The sequence below is a fragment of the Lithobates pipiens genome, unplaced genomic scaffold, assembly GCF_037356315.1.
Source record: "Lithobates pipiens isolate NorthernLeopardFrog02 unplaced genomic scaffold, aLitPip1_a1.2 Scaffold_18, whole genome shotgun sequence".
Taxonomy (NCBI): Eukaryota; Metazoa; Chordata; class Amphibia; order Anura; family Ranidae; genus Lithobates; species Lithobates pipiens.
This window is the reverse complement of record NW_027507758.1, coordinates 647,439,483-647,460,902: the sequence shown is the minus strand read 5'-3', so window position 1 is coordinate 647,460,902 and position 21,420 is coordinate 647,439,483. Positions and strand designations below refer to the sequence as shown.

The 21,420-nt window shown below is 49.6% G+C and overlaps 1 protein-coding gene across 1 annotated transcript in view; it reads left to right on the top strand.

Moving 5' to 3' along the window:
• The window catches only part of EMILIN1 (elastin microfibril interfacer 1), a 68,388-nt gene that overhangs the window by 2,352 nt on the left and 44,616 nt on the right, over positions 1–21,420 (top strand). Inside the window, exon 2 of the mRNA XM_077489411.1 lies at positions 14,587–14,712. Within this exon, the coding sequence (XP_077345537.1) occupies positions 14,587–14,712 (126 nt within the window). The remainder of the gene's footprint in view (positions 1–14,586; positions 14,713–21,420) is intronic.

Here is a 21,420-nt window from a genome sequence, read left to right as displayed (position 1 = left end):
TATCTGAGCTCTTATATCTTCTATACTGTCCTCTATATCTGAGGTCTTATATCTACTATAATATCCTCTATATCTGAGGTCTTATACTCACTATAATATCCTCTATATCTGAGGTCTTATACTCACTATAATATTCTCTATATCTGAGCTCTTATATCTAATATAATGTCCTCCTATATCTGAGCTCTTATATCTACTATAATGTACTCTATATCTGAGCTCTAATATCTACTATAATGTACTCTATATCTGAGGTCTTATATCTACTATAAGGTCCTCTATATCTGAGGTCTTATATCTCCTATAATGTCCTCTATATCTGACCTCTTATATCTACTATAATGTCCTCTATATCTGAGCTCTTATATCTACTATAATGTCCTCTATATCTGAGCTCTTATATCTACTATAATGTCCTCTATATCTGAGCTCTTATATCTTCTATACTGTCCTCTATATCTGAGGTCTTATATCTACTATAATGTCCTCCTATATCTGAGCTCTTATATCTACTATAATGTCCTCTACATCTGAGGTCTTATATCTTCTATACTGTCCTCTATATCTGAGCTCTTATATCTACTATAATGTCCTCTATATCTGAGCTCTTATATCTACTATAATGTCCTCCTATATCTGAGCTCTTATATCTACTATAATGTCCTCTATATCTGAGCTCTTATATCTACTATAATGTCCTCTATATCTGAGCTCTTATATCTTCTATACTGTCCTATATATCTGAGGTCTTATATCTACTATAATGTCCTCCTATATCTGAGCTCTTCTATCTACTATAATGTCCTCTACATCTGAGGTCTTATATCTTCTATACTGTCCTCTATATCTGAGCTCTTATATCTACTATAATGTCCTCTATATCTGAGCTCTTATATCTACTATAATGTCCTCCTATATCTGAGCTCTTATATCTACTATAATGTCCTCTATATCTGAGCTCTTATATCTTCTATACTGTCCTCTATATCTGAGGTCTTATACTCACTATAATATTCTCTATATCTGAGCTCTTATATCTACTATAATGTCCTCCTATATCTGAGCTCTTATATCTACTATAATGTCCTCTATATCTGAGCTCTTATATCTTCTATACTGTCCTATATATCTGAGGTCTTATATCTACTATAATGTCCTCCTATATCTGAGCTCTTATATCTACTATAATGTCCTCTATATCTGAGCTCTTATATCTACTATAATGTACTCTATATCTGAGGTCTTATATCTACTATAATGTCCTCTATATCTGAGCTCTAATATCTACTATAATGTACTCTATATCTGAGGTCTTATATCTACTATAAGGTCCTCTATATCTGAGGTCTTATATCTACTATAATGTCCTCTATATCTGAGCTCTTATATCTTCTATACTGTCCTCTATATCTGAGGTCTTATATCTACTATAATATCCTCTATATCTGAGGTCTTATATCTACTATAATGTCCTCTATATCTGAGGTCTTATATCTACTATAATATCCTCTATATCTGAGGTCTTATATCTTCTATACTGTCCTCTATATCTGAGCTCTTATATCTACTATAATGTCCTCCTATATCTGAGCTCTTATATCTACTATAATGTCCTCCTATATCTGAGCTCTTATATCTACTATAATGTCCTCTATATCTGAGCTCTTATATCTACTATACTGTCCTCTATATCTGAGGTCTTATACTCACTATAATATTCTCTATATCTGAGCTCTTATATCTACTATAATATCCTCTATATCTGAGCTCTTATATTTACTATAATGTCCTCTATATCTGAGCTCTTATATCTACTATAATGTCCTCTATATCTGAGCTCTTATATCTTCTATATTGTCCTCTATATCTGAGGTCTTATACTCACTATAATATTCTCTATATCTGAGCTCTTATATCTACTATAATATCCTCTATATCTGAGCTCTTATATCTACTATAATGTCCTCTATATCTGAGCTCTTATATCTACTATAATGTCCTCTATATCTGAGCTCTTATGTCTACTATAATGTCCTCTATATCTGAGCTCTTATATCTACTATAATGTCCTCTATATCTGAGCTCTTATATCTACTATAATATCCTCCTATATCTGAGGTCTTATATCTACTATAATGTCCTCTATATCTGAGCTCTTATATCTACTATAATGTCCTCTATATCTGAGGTCTTATATCTACTATAATATCCTCTATATCTGAGCTCTTATATCTACTATAATATCCTCCTATATCTGAGCTCTTATATCTACTATAATGTCCTCTATAGCTGAGCTCTTATATCTACTATAATGTCCTCTATATCTGAGGTCTTATATCTACTATAATATCCTCTATATCTGAGCTCTTATATCTACTATAATATCCTCCTATATCTGAGCTCTTATATCTACTATAATGTCCTCTATATCTAAGGTCTTATATATACTATAATATCCTCTATATCTGAGCTCTTATATCTACTATAATATCCTCCTATATCTGAGCTCTTATATCTACTATAATATCCTCCTATATCTGAGCTCTTATATCTACTATAATGTCCTCTATATCTGAGCTCTTATATCTACTATAATGTCCTCTATATCTGGGGTCCTATATCTACTATAAGGTCCTCTAAATCTGAGGTCCTATATCTACTATAATGTCCTCTATATCTGAGGTCTTATATCTACTATAATGTCCTCCTATATCTGAGCTCTTATATCTACTATAAGGTCCTCTATATCTGAGGTCCTATATCTACTATAAGGTCCTCTAAATCTGAGGTCCTATATCTACTATAATGTCCTCTATATCTGAGGTCTTATATCTACTATAATGTCCTCTATATCTGAGGTCTTATATCTACTATAATATCCTCTATATCTGAGCTCTTATATCTACTATAATGTCCTCTATATCTGAGGTCTTATATCTACTATAATGTCCTCTATATCTGAGGTCTTCTATCTACTATAATATCCTCCTATATCTGAGCTCTTATATCTACTATAATGTCCTCTATATCTGAGGTCTTATATCTACTATAATATCCTCTATATCTGAGCTCTTATATCTACTATAATGTCCTCTATATCTGAGGTCTTATATCTACTATAATGTCCTCTATATCTGAGCTCTTATATCTACTATAATGTCCTCTATATCTGAGCTCTTATATCTACTATAATGTCCTCTATATCTGAGCTCTTATATCTACTATAATGTCCTCTATATCTGAGGAGTTATACAGTATTTAGTATAATGTTCTTCACCTCCCAGCAATGATATCTGGTGGTATATCCTCTATGTCTATTATCTCTTATACAATGTTCCCACCACTCTTCAGATCTGCAGGTTATGTGTAGCTGGCACAGCACGGTATAAACATGGTTTGGTGGCTGGATGCCTCCCCTCCAGTCCTCTGATGCAATCCACATTTCTCACTCTGTAAACTTTGTATTAATTAAAAGGGCCTGTGAGACACATGGGGGTGGCTCTGTGCCAAGCATGACTTACACAGCTGGCCAGTTCCACTTTTCAGAGTACGAGCTCCAAAAATAATGTAAAGCCAGAGGTCATGCCAGTGACACCCTAGAGTCCGGGAGGGCAGCGCCATTCGCAGCCTAGAATCCAGGATGTCTGCGCCAACCGTAGCCTAGAGTCTGGGAGACCAGTGCCAACAGCAGCCTAGAGACCTGGATGTCAGCGCCAACTACAGCCTAGAGACTGGGAGGCCAGTGCCAACAGCAGCCTAGAGACCTGGATGTCAGTGCCAACTACAGCCTAGAAACTGGGAGGCCAGCTCCAACCACAGCCTAGAGTCCAGGAGGCCAGTTCCAACCACAGTCTAGAAACCAAGATGTCAGTACCACCCGTAGACCAGAGTCTAGGTCAGTGTCAACCACAGTCTAGAGACTAGGATGTCAGCACCAACCGTAGCCTAGAATCCAGCAGGTCAGCACCAACTGCAGTCTAGAGACCAAGATGTCAGCACCAACGGTAGCCTAGAGTCTAGGAGGCCAGCACCAACCGCAGTAGAATCCATGAGGTCAGCTCCAACCATAGCCTAGAGTCTAGGAGGTCAGTGCAAACCACAGCCTAGAGTGCAGAAGGTAAGAACAAACACAGCCTAGAGACCAGGAGGTCAGCGCCAACCATCCAGATCCATTCTCATATAGTCCTATACAACCTGGCGCTGACCTTCTGGGTTGTAGATTCAGCTGGAGCTGACCTCCAGAGTGGTAGACTGAAATGGAGCTGACCTCCTTGGTTTCAGACTGAATTGGAGCTGACCTCCTTGGTTTCAGACTGAACTGGATCTGACCTCTTGGGTTTCTGACTGAACTGTAGCTTACCTCCTGGGTTGAAGGCTGAACTGGAGCGGTCCTTCTGTGTCAGAAGGTCAGCTCTAGTTCAGTCCACAACCCAGGAGGTTAGCTGGCACAGCGGGTGTACAGACCCGGGAACTCAGCACAGGGATGGTGAGAACTCCTCATAATGGGCACAGCGGGTGTACAGACCCAGGAACTCAGCACAGGGATGGTGAGAACTCCTCATAATGGGCACAGCGGGTGTACAGACCCGAGAACATAGCGCAGGGATGGTGGGAACCCCTCATAATGGGCACAGTGGGTATACAGACCCGGGAACTCAGCACAGGGATGGTGGTAACCCCTCATAATGGGCACAGTGGGTGTACAGACCCGGGAGCTCGGCACAGGGATGGTGAGAACTCCTCATAATGGGCACAGCGGGTGTACAGACCCAGGAACTCAGCACAGGGATGGTGAGAACTCCTCATAATGGGCACAGCGGGTGTACAGACCCGAGAACATAGCACAGGGATGGTGGGAACCCCTCATAATGGGCACAGCGGGTGTACAGACCCGGGAACTTGGCACAGGTATGGTGAGAACCCCTCATAATGGGCACAGCGGGTGTACAGACCCAGGAACTCAGCACAGGGATGGTGGGAACCCCTCATAATGGGCACAGCGGGTGTATAGACCCGGGAACTCGGCACAGGGATGGTGGGAACCCCTCATAATGGGCACAGCGGGTGTACAGACCCGGGAGCATGGCACAGGGATGGTGGGAAACCCTCATAATGGGCACAGTGGGTGTACAGACCCGGGAACTCGGCACAGGGATGGTGGTAACCCCTCATAATGGGCACAGCGGGTGTACAGACCGGGAACTCAGCACAGGGATGGTGGTAACCCCTCATAATGGGCAAAGTGGGTGTACAGACCCGGGAGCTCGGCACAGGGATGGTGGGAACCCCTCATAATGGGCACAGCGGGTGTACAGACCCCGGAATTGAGCACAGGGATGGTGAGAACCCCTCATAATGGGCATAGCGGGTGTACAGACACGGGAACATGGCATTGGGATGGTGAGGACCCCTCATAATGGGCACAGCGGGTGTACAGACCCGATAAATCAGCACAGGGATGGTGAGAACCCCTCATAATGGGCACAGCGGGCGTACAGACCCGGGAACTCGGCACAGGGATGGTGGGAACCCCTCATAATGGGCACAGCAGGTGTACAGACCCGGGAACTCAGCACAGGGATGGTGGGAACCCCTCATAATGGGCACAGCGGGTGTACAGACCCGGGAACCCGGCACAGGGATGGTGGGAACCCCTCATAATGGGCACATCGGGTGTATAGACCCGGGAACTCAGCACAGGGATGGTGGGAACCCCTCATAATGGGCACAGCGGGTGTACAGACCCGGGAACTCAGCACAGGGATGGTGGGAACCCCTCATAATGGGCACAGCGGGTGTACAGACCCGGGAACTCAGCACAGAAATGGTGGGAACCCCTCATAATGGGCACAGCGGGTGTACAGACCCGGGAGCATGGCACAGGGATGGTGGGAACCCCTCATAATGGGCACAGCGGGTGTATAGACCCGGGAACTCGGCACAGGGATGGTGGTAATCCCTCATAATGGGCATAGCGGGTGTACAGACCCGGGAGCATGGCACAGGGATGGTGGGAACCCCTCATAATGGGCACAGCGGGTGTACAGACCCGGGAACTCAGCACAGAGATGGTGGGAACCCCTCATAATGGGCACAGCGGGTGTACAGACCCGGGAGCTCGGCACAGGGATGGTGGGAACCCCTCATAATGGGAACAGCGGGTGTACAGACCCCGGAATTGAGCACAGGGATGGTGAGAACCCCTCATAATAGGCACAGCGGGTGTACAGACCCGGGAACATGGCATAGGGATGGTGAGGACCCCTCATAATGGGCACAGCGGGTGTACAGACCCGATAAATCAGCACAGGGATGGTGAGAACCCCTCAAAATGGGCACAGCGGGTGTACAGACCCGGGAATTCAGCACAGTGATGGTGGGAACCCCTCATAATGGGCACAGCGTGTGTACAGACCCGAGAAATCAGCACAGGGATGGTGAGAACCCCTCATAATGGGCACAGCGGGTATACGGACCCGGGAACTCGGCACAGGGATGGTGGGAACCCCTCATAATGGGCACAGCGGGTGTACAGACCCGGGAACTCGGCACAGGGATGGTGAGAACCCCTCATAATGGGCACAGCGGGTGTACAGACCCCAGAACTGAGCACAGGGATGGTGAGAACCCCTCATAATGGGCACAGCGGGTGTAGAGACCCGGGAACATGGCACAGGGATGGTGAGGACCCCTCATAATGGGCACAGTGGGTGTACAGACCCGGGAACTCAGCACAGGGATGGTGGGAACCCCTCATAATGGGCACAGAGGGTGTACAGACGCCGGAATTCAGCACAGGAATGGTGGGAACCCCTCATAATGGGCACAGAGGGTGTACAGATGCGGAAACTCGGCACAGGGATGGTGAGAACCCCTCAAAATGGGCACAGCGGGTGTACAGACCCGGGAACTCGGCACAGGGATGGTGGGAACACCTCATAATGGGCACAGCGGGTGTACAGACCCGGGAACTCAGCACAGGGATGGTGGGAACCCCTCATAATGGGCACAGCGGGTGTACAGACCCCGGAACTCGGCACAGGGATGGTGGGAACCCCTCATAATGGGCACAGCGGGCGTACAGAACCGGGAACTCGGCACAGGGATGGTGGGAACCCCTCATAATGAGCACAGCGGGCGTACAGACCTGGGAACTCAGCACAGGGATGGTGAGAACCCCTCATAATGGGCACAGCGGGCGTACAGACCCGGGAACTCGGCACAGGGATGGTGGGAACCCCTCATAATGGGCACAGCAGGTTTTCAGACTCGGGAACTCAGCACAGGGATGGTGGGAACCCCTCATAATGGGCACAGCGGCTGTACAGACCCGGAAACTTAGCACAGGGATGGTGAGAACCCCTCATAATGGGCACAGCCGGCGTACAGACCCGAGAACTCAGCATAGGGATGGTGGGAACCCCTCATAATGGGCACAGTGGGCGTACAGACCCGGGAATTCAGCACAGGGATGGTGGGAACCCCTCATAATGGGCACAGCGGGTGTACAGACCCGGAAACTCAGCACAGGGATGGTGGGAACCCCTCATAATGGGCACAGTGGGCGTACAGACCCGGGAAGTCAGCACAGGGATGGTGAGAACCCCTCATAATGGGCACAGTGGGCGTACAGACCCGGGAACTCAGCACAGGGATGGTGGGAACCCCTCATAATGGGCACAGCGGGCGTACAGACCCGAGAACTCAGCACAGGGATGGTGAGAACCCCTCATAATGGGCACAGTGGGCGTACAGACCCGGGAACTCAGCACAGGGATGGTGGGAACCCCTCATAATGGGCACAGCGGGCGTACAGACCCGAGAACTCAGCACAGGGATGGTGGGAACCCCTCATAATGGGCACAGGGGCTGTACAGACCCGGAAACTCAGCACAGGGATGGTGGGAACCCCTCATAATGGGCACAGCGGGTGTACAGACCCGGGAACTCAGCACAGGGATGGTGAGAAGCCCTCATAATGGGCACAGCGGCTGTACAGACCCGGAAACTCAGCCCAAGGATGGTGGGAACCCCTCATAATGGGCACAGCGGCTGCACAGACCCGGAAACTCAGCACAGGGATGGTGGGAACCCCTCATAATGGGCACAGCGGGTGTACAGACCCGGGAACACAGCACAGGGATGGTGAGAACCCCTCATAATGGGCACAGCGGGTGTACAAACCTGGGAACTCAGCACAGGGATGGTGAGAACCCCTCATAATGGGCACAGCGGGCGTACAGACCCGAGAACTCAGCACAGGGATGGTGGGAACCCCTCATAATGGGCAATTTGGGTGTACAGACCCAGGAACTCGGCACGGGGATGGTGGGAACCCATCATAATGGGCACAGCGGGTGTACAGACCCGGGAACTCAGCACAGGGATGGTGAGAACCCCTCATAATGGGCACAGCGGGTGTACAGACCTGAGAACTCAGCACAGGGATGATGGGAACCCCTCATAATGGGCACAGCGGGTGTACAGACCCGGGAACTCAGCACATGGATGGTGAGAACCCCTCATAATGGGCACAGCGGGTGTACAGACTCTGGAACTCAGCACAGGGATGGTGGGAACCCCTCATAATGGGCACAGCGGGTGTACAGACCCGGGAACACAGCACAGGGATGGTGAGAACCCCTCATAATGGGCACAGCGGGCGTACAGACCTGGGAACTCAGCACAGGGATGGTGAGAACCCCTCATAATGGGCACAGCGGGCGTACAGACCCGAGAACTCAGCACAGGGATGGTGGGAACCCCTCATAATGGCCAATTTGGGTGTACAGACCCAGGAACTCGGCAGAGGGATGGTGGGAACCCCTCATAATGGGCACAGCGGGCGTACAGACCTAGGAACTCAGCACAGGGATGGTGAGAACCCCTCATAATGGGCACAGCGGGTGTACAGACCCAAGAACTCAGCACAGGGATGGTGTGAACCCCTCATAATGGGCAATTTGGGTGTACAGACCCAGGAACTCGGCACAGGGATGGTGAGAACCCCTCATAATGGGCACAGCGGATGTACAGACCCGGGAACTCAGCACAGGGATGGTGGGAACCCCTCATAATGGGCACAGCGGGTGTACAGACCCGGGAACTCGGCACAGGGATGGTGAGAACCCCTCATAATGGGCACAGCGGGTGTACAGACCCGATAAATCAGCACAGGGATGGTGAGAACCCCTCATAATGGGCACAGCGGGTGTACAGACCTGGGAACTCAGCACAGGGATGGTGAGAACTCCTCATAATGGGCACAGCGGGTGTACAGACCCGGGAACTCAGCACAGGGATGGTGGGAACCCCTCATAATGGGCACAGTGGGTGTACAGACCCGGGAACTCAGCACAGGGATGGTGGGAACCCCTCATAATGGGCACAGTGGGTGTACAGACCCGGGAACTCAGCACAGGGATGGTGGGAACCTCTCATAATGGGCACAGCGGGCGTACGGACCCGGGAACTCAGCACAGGGATGGTGAGAACCCCTCATAATGGGCACAGCGGGCGTACAGACCCAAGAACTCAGCACAGGGATGGTGGCAACCCCTCATAATGGGCACAGCGGGTGTACAGACCCAGGAACTCGGCACAGGGATGGTGGCAACCCCTCATAATGGGCACAGGGGGTGTACAGAAATCTCACTAATGTGGTTCTGGTTGGAGTTTCCCCTCATACAGGGCTTGTGGGGTCTGTGTCCCCCCACAGGTCGTACACTGACCATAGACCCTGTGTGGGTGCTACACGGTGAAGTCACAGTCTGGTGTTATCAGTACCGGATTTACCAAAGGGTGTGAATCGGGCTGGGCCTAAACTATCAACATATCTGAAATAAGAACTGTCTGTAAGGCCTCACGGCATCCAATCACAATACTGGGGTGATTCCTCCTCATGTCATCGCTGTTTGATCGGTCTTTTTCTGTACAATGTGACCGGTTGGCCCCCATAGCTTGGACACACACCAGGACCCCAGACCTTCCTTTCATCTCCATCTAATCCTTTTATCTCCAGCACACTCCTCATTGGTGTCAATGAAAGGTCAGGTGACCTCTGGCTCAGCGGGGGACGGCCTTGTTCTGTAATCCATCCAGTGTACTGTGCTGCAGATCACTGCTGCCATCTTGTGGCTGAGAATCATACTGCACCTCCATCCACACCTGATTCTGGGAAGTTACCATCAACCTGGAGGGGGATGGTAGGGACTGTGGGGGCTGTGCCCCCCCCCCCCCCCACAGGTCATACTTTGACCATAGACCTGACGTGGCTGCTACAGTGTGAAGTCACAGTCTGGTGTTAGCAGTCCTGGATTTACCAAGGGGTGTAGCTAGGTGGCGAAGGTGAGGAGGGTTCCCTCTCAGATAATTCCCCAACTCTCCCTCTCGTATAATTCCCCAACTCTCCCTCTCGGACAATTCCCCAACTCTCCCTCTCGGACAATTCCCCAACTCTCCCTCTCGGACAATTCCCCAACTCTCCCTCTCGGACAATTCCCCAATTCTCCCTCTCGGACAATTCCCCAACTCTACCTCTCGGACAATTCCCCAATACTCCCTCTCGCACAATTCCCCAATTCTCCCTCTCGGACAATTCCCCAATTCTCCCTCTCGGACAATTCCCCAACTCTCCCTCTCGGACAATTCCCCAATTCTCCCTCTCGGACAATTCCCCAAGTCTCCCTCTCGGACAATTCCCCAATTCTCCCTCTCGGACAATTCCCCAACTCTACCTCTCGGACAATTCCCCAATTCTCCCTCTCGGACAATTCCCCAATTCTCCCTCTCGGACAATTCCCCAATTCTCCCTCTCGGACAATTCCCCAAGTCTCCCTCTTGGACAATTCCCCAAATCTCCCTCTTGGACAATTCCCCAAATCTCAATCTCGGACAATTCCCCAAGTCTCCCTCTCAGACAATTCCCCAAGTCTCCCTCTCGGACAATTCCCCAAGTCTCCCTCTCGGACAATTCCCCAATTCTCCCTCTTGGACAATTCCCCAATTCTCCCTCTCGGACAATTCCCCAACTCTCCCTCTCGGACAATTCCCCAATTCTCCCTCTCGGACAATTCCCCAATTCTCCCTCTCGGACAATTCCCCAATTCTCCCTCTCGGACAATTCCCCAATTCTCCCTCTCGGACAATTCCCCAATTCTCCCTCTCGGACAATTCCCCAATTCTCCCTCTCTGACAATTCCCCAATTCTCCCTCTCGAACAATTCCCCAATTCTCCCTCTCGAACAATTCCCCAATTCTCCCTCTCGAACAATTCCCCAAGTCTCCCTCTCGGACAATTCCCCAATTCTCCCTCTCGGACAATTCCCCAATTCTCCCTCTCTGACAATTCCCCAATTCTCCCTCTCGAACAATTCCCCAATTCTCCCTCTCGAACAATTCCCCAATTCTCCCTCTCGAACAATTCCCCAAGTCTCCCTCTCGGACAATTACCCAATTCTCCCTCTTCTGGCTCCAACCCCAGTTCCCCCTCCCCAGTCTGTTCTTCATTTCCCTTCCCAGGCCTGTTACCTATTCTTGGCTCACTTCCCCTGTCTTTTTCTTAATTATCCTGCCAGGCCTGTGCCCCATTTCTAGTTCCACCATTTGCCCTACTGGCTCCACCCCTAGTCTTCTCCTTGTTCCACCTCCTATGTCTGTCCCCACCCCTAGTCTGCTCCTTGTTCCACATGCTAGGTCTTCCCCAATTCCTGTCTCCACCCCTAGTCAGCTCCTGGTTCCACCTCCTAGGTCTGTCCTCAATTCGGGCTCCACCCATAGTCTGCTTCTGGTTCCACCTCCTAGGTCTGTCCCCAATTCGGGCTCAACCCCTAGTCAGCTCCTGGTTCCACCTCCTAGGTCAGTCCCCAATTCGGGCTCCACCCCTAGTCAGCTTCTGGTTCCACCTCCTAGGTCTGTCCCAAATTCTGGCTCCACCCATAGTCTACTCCTGGTTCCACCTCCTAGGTCTGTCCCCAATTCAGGCTCCACCCCTAGTCAGCTCCTGGTTCCACCTCCTAGGTCTGTCCCCAATTCGGGCTCCACCCCTAGTCTGCTCCTGGTTCCACCTCCTAGGTCTGTCCCCAATTCCTGGCAGCACCCCTAATCAGCTCCTGGTTCCACCTCCTAGATCTGTCCCCAATTCGGGCTCCACCCCTAGTCTGCTCCTGGTTCCACCTCCTAGGTCTTTCCCCAATTCCTGGCTCCACCCCTAGTCTGCTCCTGGTTCCACCTCCTAGGTCTTCCCCTAGTCTGCTCCTGGTTCCACCTCCTAGGTCTGTCCCCAATTTGGGCTCCACCCATAGTCTGCTCCTGGTTCCACCTCCTAGGTCTGTCCCCAATTCGGGCTCTACCAATAGTCAGCTCCTGGTTCCACCTCCTAGGTCTGTCCCCAATTCGGGCTCCACCCCTAGTCAGCTCCTGGTTCCACCTCCTAGGTCTGTCCCCAATTCGGGCTCCACCCCTAGTCTGCTCCTGGTTCCACCTCCTAGGTCTGTCCCCAATTTGGGCTCCACCCATAGTCTGCTCCTGGTTCCACCTCCTAGGTCTGTCCCCAACTTGGGCTCCACCCATAGTCTGCTCCTGGTTCCACCTCCTAGGTCTGTCCCCAATTCGGGCTCCACTCCTAGTCAGCTCCTGGTTCCACCTCCTAGGTCTTCCCCAAGTCAGCTCCTGGTTCCACCTCCTAGGTTTGTCCCCAATTCCTGGCTCCACCCCTAGCCTGCTTCTGGTTCCACCTCCTAGGTCTTCCCCTAGTCAGCTCCTGGTTCCAACTCCTAGGTCAGTCCCCAATTCCTGGCTCCACCCCTAGTCTGCTCCTGGTTCCACCTCCTAGGTCTGTCCCCAATTCCTGGCTCCACCCCTAGTCTGCTCCTGGTTCCACCTCCTAGGTCTGTCCCCAATTCCTGGCTCCACCCCTAGTCTGCTCCTGGTTCCACCTCCTAGGTCTGTCCCCAATTCCTGGCTCCACCCCTAGTCTGCTCCTGGTTCCACCTCCTAGGTCTGTCCCCAATTCTGGCTCCACCCATAGTCTACTCCTGGTTCCACCTCCTAGGTCTGTCCCCAATTCAGGCTCCACCCCTAGTCAGCTCCTGGTTCCACCTCCTAGGTCTGTCCCCAATTCGGGCTCCACCCCTAGTCTGCTCCTGGTTCCACCTCCTAGGTCTGTCCCCAATTCCTGGCAGCACCCCTAATCAGCTCCTGGTTCCACCTCCTAGATCTGTCCCCAATTCGGGCTCCACCCCTAGTCTGCTCCTGGTTCCACCTCCTAGGTCTTTCCCCAATTCCTGGCTCCACCCCTAGTCTGCTCCTGGTTCCACCTCCTAGGTCTTCCCCTAGTCTGCTCCTGGTTCCACCTCCTAGGTCTGTCCCCAATTTGGGCTCCACCCATAGTCTGCTCCTGGTTCCACCTCCTAGGTCTGTCCCCAATTCGGGCTCTACCAATAGTCAGCTCCTGGTTCCACCTCCTAGGTCTGTCCCCAATTCGGGCTCCACCCCTAGTCAGCTCCTGGTTCCACCTCCTAGGTCTGTCCCCAATTCGGGCTCCACCCCTAGTCTGCTCCTGGTTCCACCTCCTAGGTCTGTCCCCAATTTGGGCTCCACCCATAGTCTGCTCCTGGTTCCACCTCCTAGGTCTGTCCCCAACTTGGGCTCCACCCATAGTCTGCTCCTGGTTCCACCTCCTAGGTCTGTCCCCAATTCGGGCTCCACTCCTAGTCAGCTCCTGGTTCCACCTCCTAGGTCTTCCCCAAGTCAGCTCCTGGTTCCACCTCCTAGGTTTGTCCCCAATTCCTGGCTCCACCCCTAGCCTGCTTCTGGTTCCACCTCCTAGGTCTTCCCCTAGTCAGCTCCTGGTTCCAACTCCTAGGTCAGTCCCCAATTCCTGGCTCCACCCCTAGTCTGCTCCTGGTTCCACCTCCTAGGTCTGTCCCCAATTCCTGGCTCCACCCCTAGTCTGCTCCTGGTTCCACCTCCTAGGTCTGTCCCCAATTCCTGGCTCCACCCCTAGTCTGCTCCTGGTTCCACCTCCTAGGTCTGTCCCCAATTCCTGGCTCCACCCCTAGTCTGCTCCTGGTTCCACCTCCTAGGTCTGTCCCCAATTCGGACTCCACCCCTAGTCTGCTCCTGGTTCCACCTCCTAGGTCTGTCCCCAATTCCTGTATTTCCTTTTCTAGTCTGTATCTTGTTTTCACTCAAGACTTAAGATAAGATCTGGTCCATACAATAGTCCCCGTGTCCTCTGTATATCATTATTACACCTCAGTCATGATGTCATCTCTAATCTCTTATAAGATCTGGTCCATACAATACTCCCCGTGTCCTCTGTATATCATTATTACACCTCAGTCATGATGTCATTTCTAATCTCTTATAAGATCTGGTCCATACAATACTCCCCGTGTCCTCTGTATATCATTATTACACCTCAGTCATGATGTCATCTCTAATCTCTTATAAGATCTGGTCCATACAATACTCCCCGTGTCCTCTGTATATCATTATTACACCTCAGTCATGATGTCATCTCTTAGAGTCTCTTTTATATTATTAAGCATTGGTTATGATGTCATCTCTTTGTATCTCCCCCAGGAACTGGTGTGCATACATGGTGACCCGGACCGTCACTTGTATGGTAGAAGATGGCGTTGAGACTTACGTGAAGCCGGAGTACCAGCCGTGTGTGTGGGGGCAGCTACAATGTCCGCGCACTGTCATGTGAGTATCATTCATAGATTGTGAGCTCTGAGGGTCAGAAATCTGTATTGGGAATGTAAGAAAAGCTTCCAGTCACATCGTTACATAATAGGTGAGGCTGAAAAAAAAGACACAAGACCCCCGACCATCCTGTTCAGTCTTTATATTTGATGCTGTTATTACAGGTGGAATTCCATAGCTGAACGACCCTTATTGGAGGGCTCTGTATGACACTGGGATGGTTCTGGCCTATAACTGGGTTGGTGGTGTCACTGGGATTTGACCTTAAAATGGTGGGCTCTGTTTGAAACTGGGATGGTTCTGTTTTATCGTTGGGCTTGTCATTGGGAGGTGCCATATTTACAGCTGGATTGGTGATGTCATTTGGGAGGTGCCATATTTACAGCTGGATTGGTGATGTCATTTGAGAGGTGTCATATTTACAGCTGGATTGGTGATGTCATTTGGGAGGTGTCATATTTACAGCTGGATTGGTGATGTCATTTGGGAGGTGCCATATTTACAACTGGATTGGTGATGTCATTTGGGAGGTGTCATATTTACAGCTGGATTAGTGATGTCATTGGGAGATGTCATATTTACAGCTGGATGTGTGATGTCATTGGGAGATGTCATATTTACAGCTGGATTGGTGATGTCATTTGGGAGGTGCCATATTTACAGCTGGATTGGTGATGTCATTTGGGAGGTGCCATATTTACAGCTGGATTGGTGATGTCATTGGGAGATGCCATATTTACAGCTGGATTGGTGATGTCATTGGGAGATGCCATATTTACAGCTGGATTGGTGATGTCATTGGGAGGTGCCATATTTACAGCTGGATTGGTGATGTCATTGGGAGGTGCCATGTTTACAGCTGGATTGGTGATGTCATTGGGAGGTGCCAGGTTTACAGCTGGATTGGTGATGTCATTTGGGAGGTGCCAGGCTTACAGCTGGATTGGTGATGTCATTTGGGAGGTGCCAGGCTTACAGCTGGATTTGTGATGTCATTGGGAGGTGCCAGGCTTACAGCTGGATTTGTGATGTCATTGGGAGGTGCCAGGCTTACAGCTGGATTGGCAATGTCATTGGGAGATGCCAGGCTTACAGCTGGATTTGTGATGTCATTGGGAGATGCCAGGCTTACAGCTGGATTTGTGATGTCATTGGGAGGTGCCAGGCTTACAGCTGGATTGGCAATGTCATTGGGAGGTGCCAGGCTTACAGCTGGATTGGCGATGTCATTGGGAGGTGCCATGTTTAAAGCTGGATTGGCGATGTCATTGGGAGGTGCCAGGCTTACAGCTGGATTGGCGATGTCATTGGGAGGTGCCAGGCTTACAGCTGGATTGGCGACGTCACTGGGAGGTGCCAGGCTTACAGCTGGATTGGTGACGTCACTAGGAGGTGCCAGGTTTACAGCTGGATTGGTGATGTCATTGGGAGCTGCCAGGTTTACAGCTGGATTGGTGATGTCATTGGGAGGTGCCAGGTTTATGATTGAATCGGCGACACACGACCGGGCTTTCCGTCGGAATAAACTCTCCGCTAAAATGGACTTGCTTATACATGATCAAACCAAAGTCTGATCGTTTAACACAATGACGTACGACGGGACTAGGAAAAGGGAGTCCAATAGCCGCCCTTGTTGTGGTTGGTCCGTTGGACCTGCATACAGACGAGAGGTTTTCTTGATAGGAACTGGTTCCGGCAGAAAGATTTAAAACACGTTCTATTTCTAAAGTCTGCCAGACTTTGACAAAAAAAGGTCTGATGAAGCCCACACACGATCGAATTGTCCGACGGATTTCTTCTGTCAGACCTTTGCTGTGGAAAAGTCCGGTCGTGTGTACGTGGCATTAGTATATGACAATAGTAGGTTCCGTCCCACTATGGACACCCCACAGATCACACATTGTAGATGGGATCACCCTAAGAACATTCCGTCCCACTATGGACACCCCACAGATCACACATTGTAGATGGGATCACCCAAAGAACGTTCCGTCCCACTATGGACACCCCACAGATCACACATTGTAGATGGGATCACCCAAAGAACGTTCCGTCCCACTATGGACACCCCACAGATCACACATTGTAGATGGGATCAACCCAAGAACATTCCATCCCACTATGGACACCCCACAGATCACACATTGTAGATGAGATCACCCTAAGAACATTCCATCCCACTATGGACACCCCACAGATCACACATTGTAGATGAGATCACCCCAAGAACATTCCGTCCCACTATGGACACCCCACAGATCACACATTGTAGATGGGATCACCCCAAGAACATTCCGTCCCACTATGGACACCCCACAGATCACACATTGTAGATGGGATCACCCTAAGAATATTCTGCCCCATTATGGACACCCCACAGATCACACATTGTAGATGGGATCACCCCAAGAACATTCCATCCCACTATGGACACCCCACAGATCACACATTGTAGATGAGATCACCCCAAGAACATTCCATCCCACTATGGACACCCCACAGATCACACATTGTAGATGAGATCACCCCAAGAACATTCCGTCCCACTATGGACACCCCACAGATCACACATTGTAGATGGGATCACCCTAAGAATATTCTGCCCCATTATGGACACCCCACAGATCACACATTGTAGATGGGATCACCCCAAGAACATTCCATCCCACTATGGACACCCCACAAATCACACATTGTAGATGGGATCACCCCAAGAACATTCTGTCCCACTATGGACACCCCACAAATCACACATTGTAGATGGGATCACCCCAAGAACATTCCGTCCCACTATGGACACCCCACAGATCACGCATTGTAGATGAGATCACCCCAAGAACATTCCATCCCACTATGGACACTCCACAGATCATACATTGTAGATGGGATCACCCTAAGAACATTCCGTCCCACTATGGACACCCCACAGATCACACATTGTAGATGAGATCACCCCAAGAACATTCCATCCCACTATGGACACCCCACAGATCATACATTGTAGATGGGATCACCCTAAGAACATTCCGTCCCACTATAGACACCCCACAGATCACACATTGTAGATGAGATCACCCTAAGAACATTCCATCCCACTATGGACACCCCACAAATCACACATTGTAGATGAGATCACCCCAAGAAAATTCCGTCCCACTATGGACACCCCACAGATCACACATTGTAGATGAGATCACCCTAAGAACATTCCATCCCACTATGGACACCCCACAAATCACACATTGTAGATGGGATCACCCTAAGAACATTCCATCCCACTATGGACACCCCACAAATCCCACATTGTAGATGAGATCACCCCAAGAACATTCCGTCCCACTATGGACACCCCACAGATCACACATTGTAGATGAGATCACCCCAAGAACATTCCATCCCACTATGGACACCCCACAGATCACACATTGTAGATGAGATCACCCTAAGAACATTCCATCCCACTATGGACACCCCACAGATCACACATTGTAGATGAGATCACCCTAAGAACATTCCATCCCACTATGGACACCCCACAGATCACACATTGTAGATGGGATCACCCCAAGAACATTCCATCCCACTATGGACACCCCACAGATCACACATTGTAGATGAGATCACCCCAAGAGCATTCCGTCCCACTATGGACACCCCACAGATCACACATTGTAGATGAGATCACCCCAAGAACATTCCGTCCCACTATGGACACCCCACAGATCACACATTGTAGATGAGATCACCCCAAGAACATTCCGTCCCACTATGGACACCCCACAGATCACACATTGTAGATGAGATCACCCCAAGAACATTCTGTCCCACTATGGACACCCCACAGATCACACATTGTAGATGGGATCACCCTAAGAATATTCTGCCCCATTATGGACACCCCACAGATCACACATTGTAGATGGGATCACCCCAAGAACATTCCATCCCACTATGGACACCCCACAAATCACACATTGTAGATGGGATCACCCCAAGAACATTCTGTCCCACTATGGACACCCCACAGATCACACATTGTAGATGAGATCACCCCAAGAACATTCCATCCCACTATGGACACCCCACAGATCATACATTGTAGATGGGATCACCCTAAGAACATTCCGTCCCACTATGGACACCCCACAGATCACACATTGTAGATGAGATCACCCCAAGAACATTCCATCCCACTATGGACACCCCACAGATCATACATTGTAGATGGGATCACCCTAAGAACATTCCGTCCCACTATAGACACCCCACAGATCACACATTGTAGATGAGATCACCCTAAGAACATTCCATCCCACTATGGACACCCCACAAATCACACATTGTAGATGAGATCACCCCAAGAAAATTCCGTCCCACTATGGACACCCCACAGATCACACATTGTAGATGAGATCACCCTAAGAACATTCCATCCCACTATGGACACCCCACAAATCACACATTGTAGATGGGATCACCCCAAGAACATTCCATCCCACTATGGACACCCCACAAATCACACATTGTAGATGGGATCACCCTAAGAACATTCCATCCCACTATGGACACCCCACAGATCACACATTGTAGATGAGATCACCCTAAGAACATTCCGTCCCACTATGGACACCCCACAAATCACACATTGTAGATGGGATCACCCCAAGAACATTCCGTCCCACTATGGACACCCCACAAATCACACATTGTAGATGAGATCACCCCAAGAACATTCCATCCCACTATGGACACCCCACAGATCATACATTGTAGATGGGATCACCCCAAGAACATTCCGTCCCACTATGGACACCCCACAGATCACACATTGTAGATGGGACTTTCCTGATCAGATTATTGTGACTTCAATCCAACAAAAGGGAAAAACTGAAGAAAACATTTCTGTGGACGGCTAATCTGTCCTTCACAATGGTGTTCAGCCTCATTCAGAGGGACCCCTGGGGGGGGGATGATGCCCCCTCATCCGGCCATAGATGATTTCACACATTCCTTATTATTCCTTCTGTCAATGTGTCTCCTGGAGTCTCTTATCTTCCACCTTGTCCCCCCCCTCCCCCACCCCCAGCCATTATCCCGCCAGCCGCATATTATTCTCCCAGGAACATCAAAGGCTCAGGGGGGTCTCAGCTCTCCAGTGGGGCCTCCCACCTCTCAGCCTCCTCGGCCTCCCCCAGACTGGAACAAGAAGCTTTGTGTTCTGGAGGTCTTTGTGTTCTGACCTTCTTCTCTCTGAAGTTCCTTTCATCTTCCCCTCCTGGAAGATAAGATCTGCCCTTCTACACATACACTTCCCCCTCCCAGATAAAACTTCCATTCCAACCCCCCCATCCAGATAAAACTTCCATTCCAACCCCCCCATCCAGATACAACTTCCATTCCAACCCCCCATCCAGATAAAACTTCCATTCCAACCCCCCATCCAGATAAAACTTCCATTCCAACCCCCCATCCAGATACAACTTCCATTCCAACCCCCCATCCAGATAAAACTTCCATTCCAACCCCCCTCCCAGATAAAACTTCCATTCCAACCCCCCATCCAGATACAACTTCCATTCCAACCCCCCATCCAGATAAAACTTCCATTCCAACCCCCCATCCATATAAAACTTCCATTCCAACCCCCCATCCAGATAAAACTTCCATTCCAACCCCCCATCCAGATAAAACTTCCATTCCAACCCCCCATCCTGATAAAACTTCCATTCCATCCCCCCCATCCAGATACAACTTCCATTCCAACCCCCCATCCAGATAAAACTTCCATTCCAACCCCCCATCCAGATAAAACTTCCATTCCAACCCCCCTCCCAGATACAACTTCCATTCCAACCCCCCATCCAGATAAAACTTCCATTCCAACCCCCCATCCAGATAAAACTTCCATTCCAACCCCCCATCCACATAAAACTTCAATTCCAACCCCCCTCCCAGATAAAACTTCCATTCCAACCACCCATCCAGATACAACTTCCATTCTAACCCTCCATCCAGATAAAACTTCCATTCTAACCCCCCATCCAGATACAACTTCCATTCTAACCCCCCCTCCCAGATAAAACTTCCATTCCAACCCCCCTTCCAGATACAACTTCCATTCTAACCCCCCTCCCAGATACAACTTCCATTCCAACCCCCCATCCAGATACAACTTCCATTCCAACCCCCCATCCACATAAAACTTCCATTCCAACCCCCCATCCAGATAAAACTTCCATTCCAACCCCCCATCCAGATAAAACTTCCATTACATCCCCCCATCCAGATAAAACTTCGATTCTAAACCCCCATCCAGATAAAACTTCCATTCCAACCCCCCATCCAGATAAAACTTCCATTCTAACCCCCCATCCAGATACAACTTCCATTCCAACCCCCCATCCAGATACAACTTCCATTCCAACCCCCCATCCAGATAAAACTTCCATTCCAACCCCCCATCCAGATAAAACTTCCATTCTAACCCCCCATCCAGATAAAACTTCCATTCCAACCCCCCATCCAGATAAAACTTCCATTCCAACCCCCCATCCAGATAAAACTTCCATTCCAAACCCCCATCCAGATAAAACTTCCATTCCAACCCCCCATCCAGATAAAACTTCCATTCTAACCCCCCATCCAGATACAACTTCCATTCCAACCCCCCATCCAGATACAACTTCCATTCCAACCCCCCATCCAGAT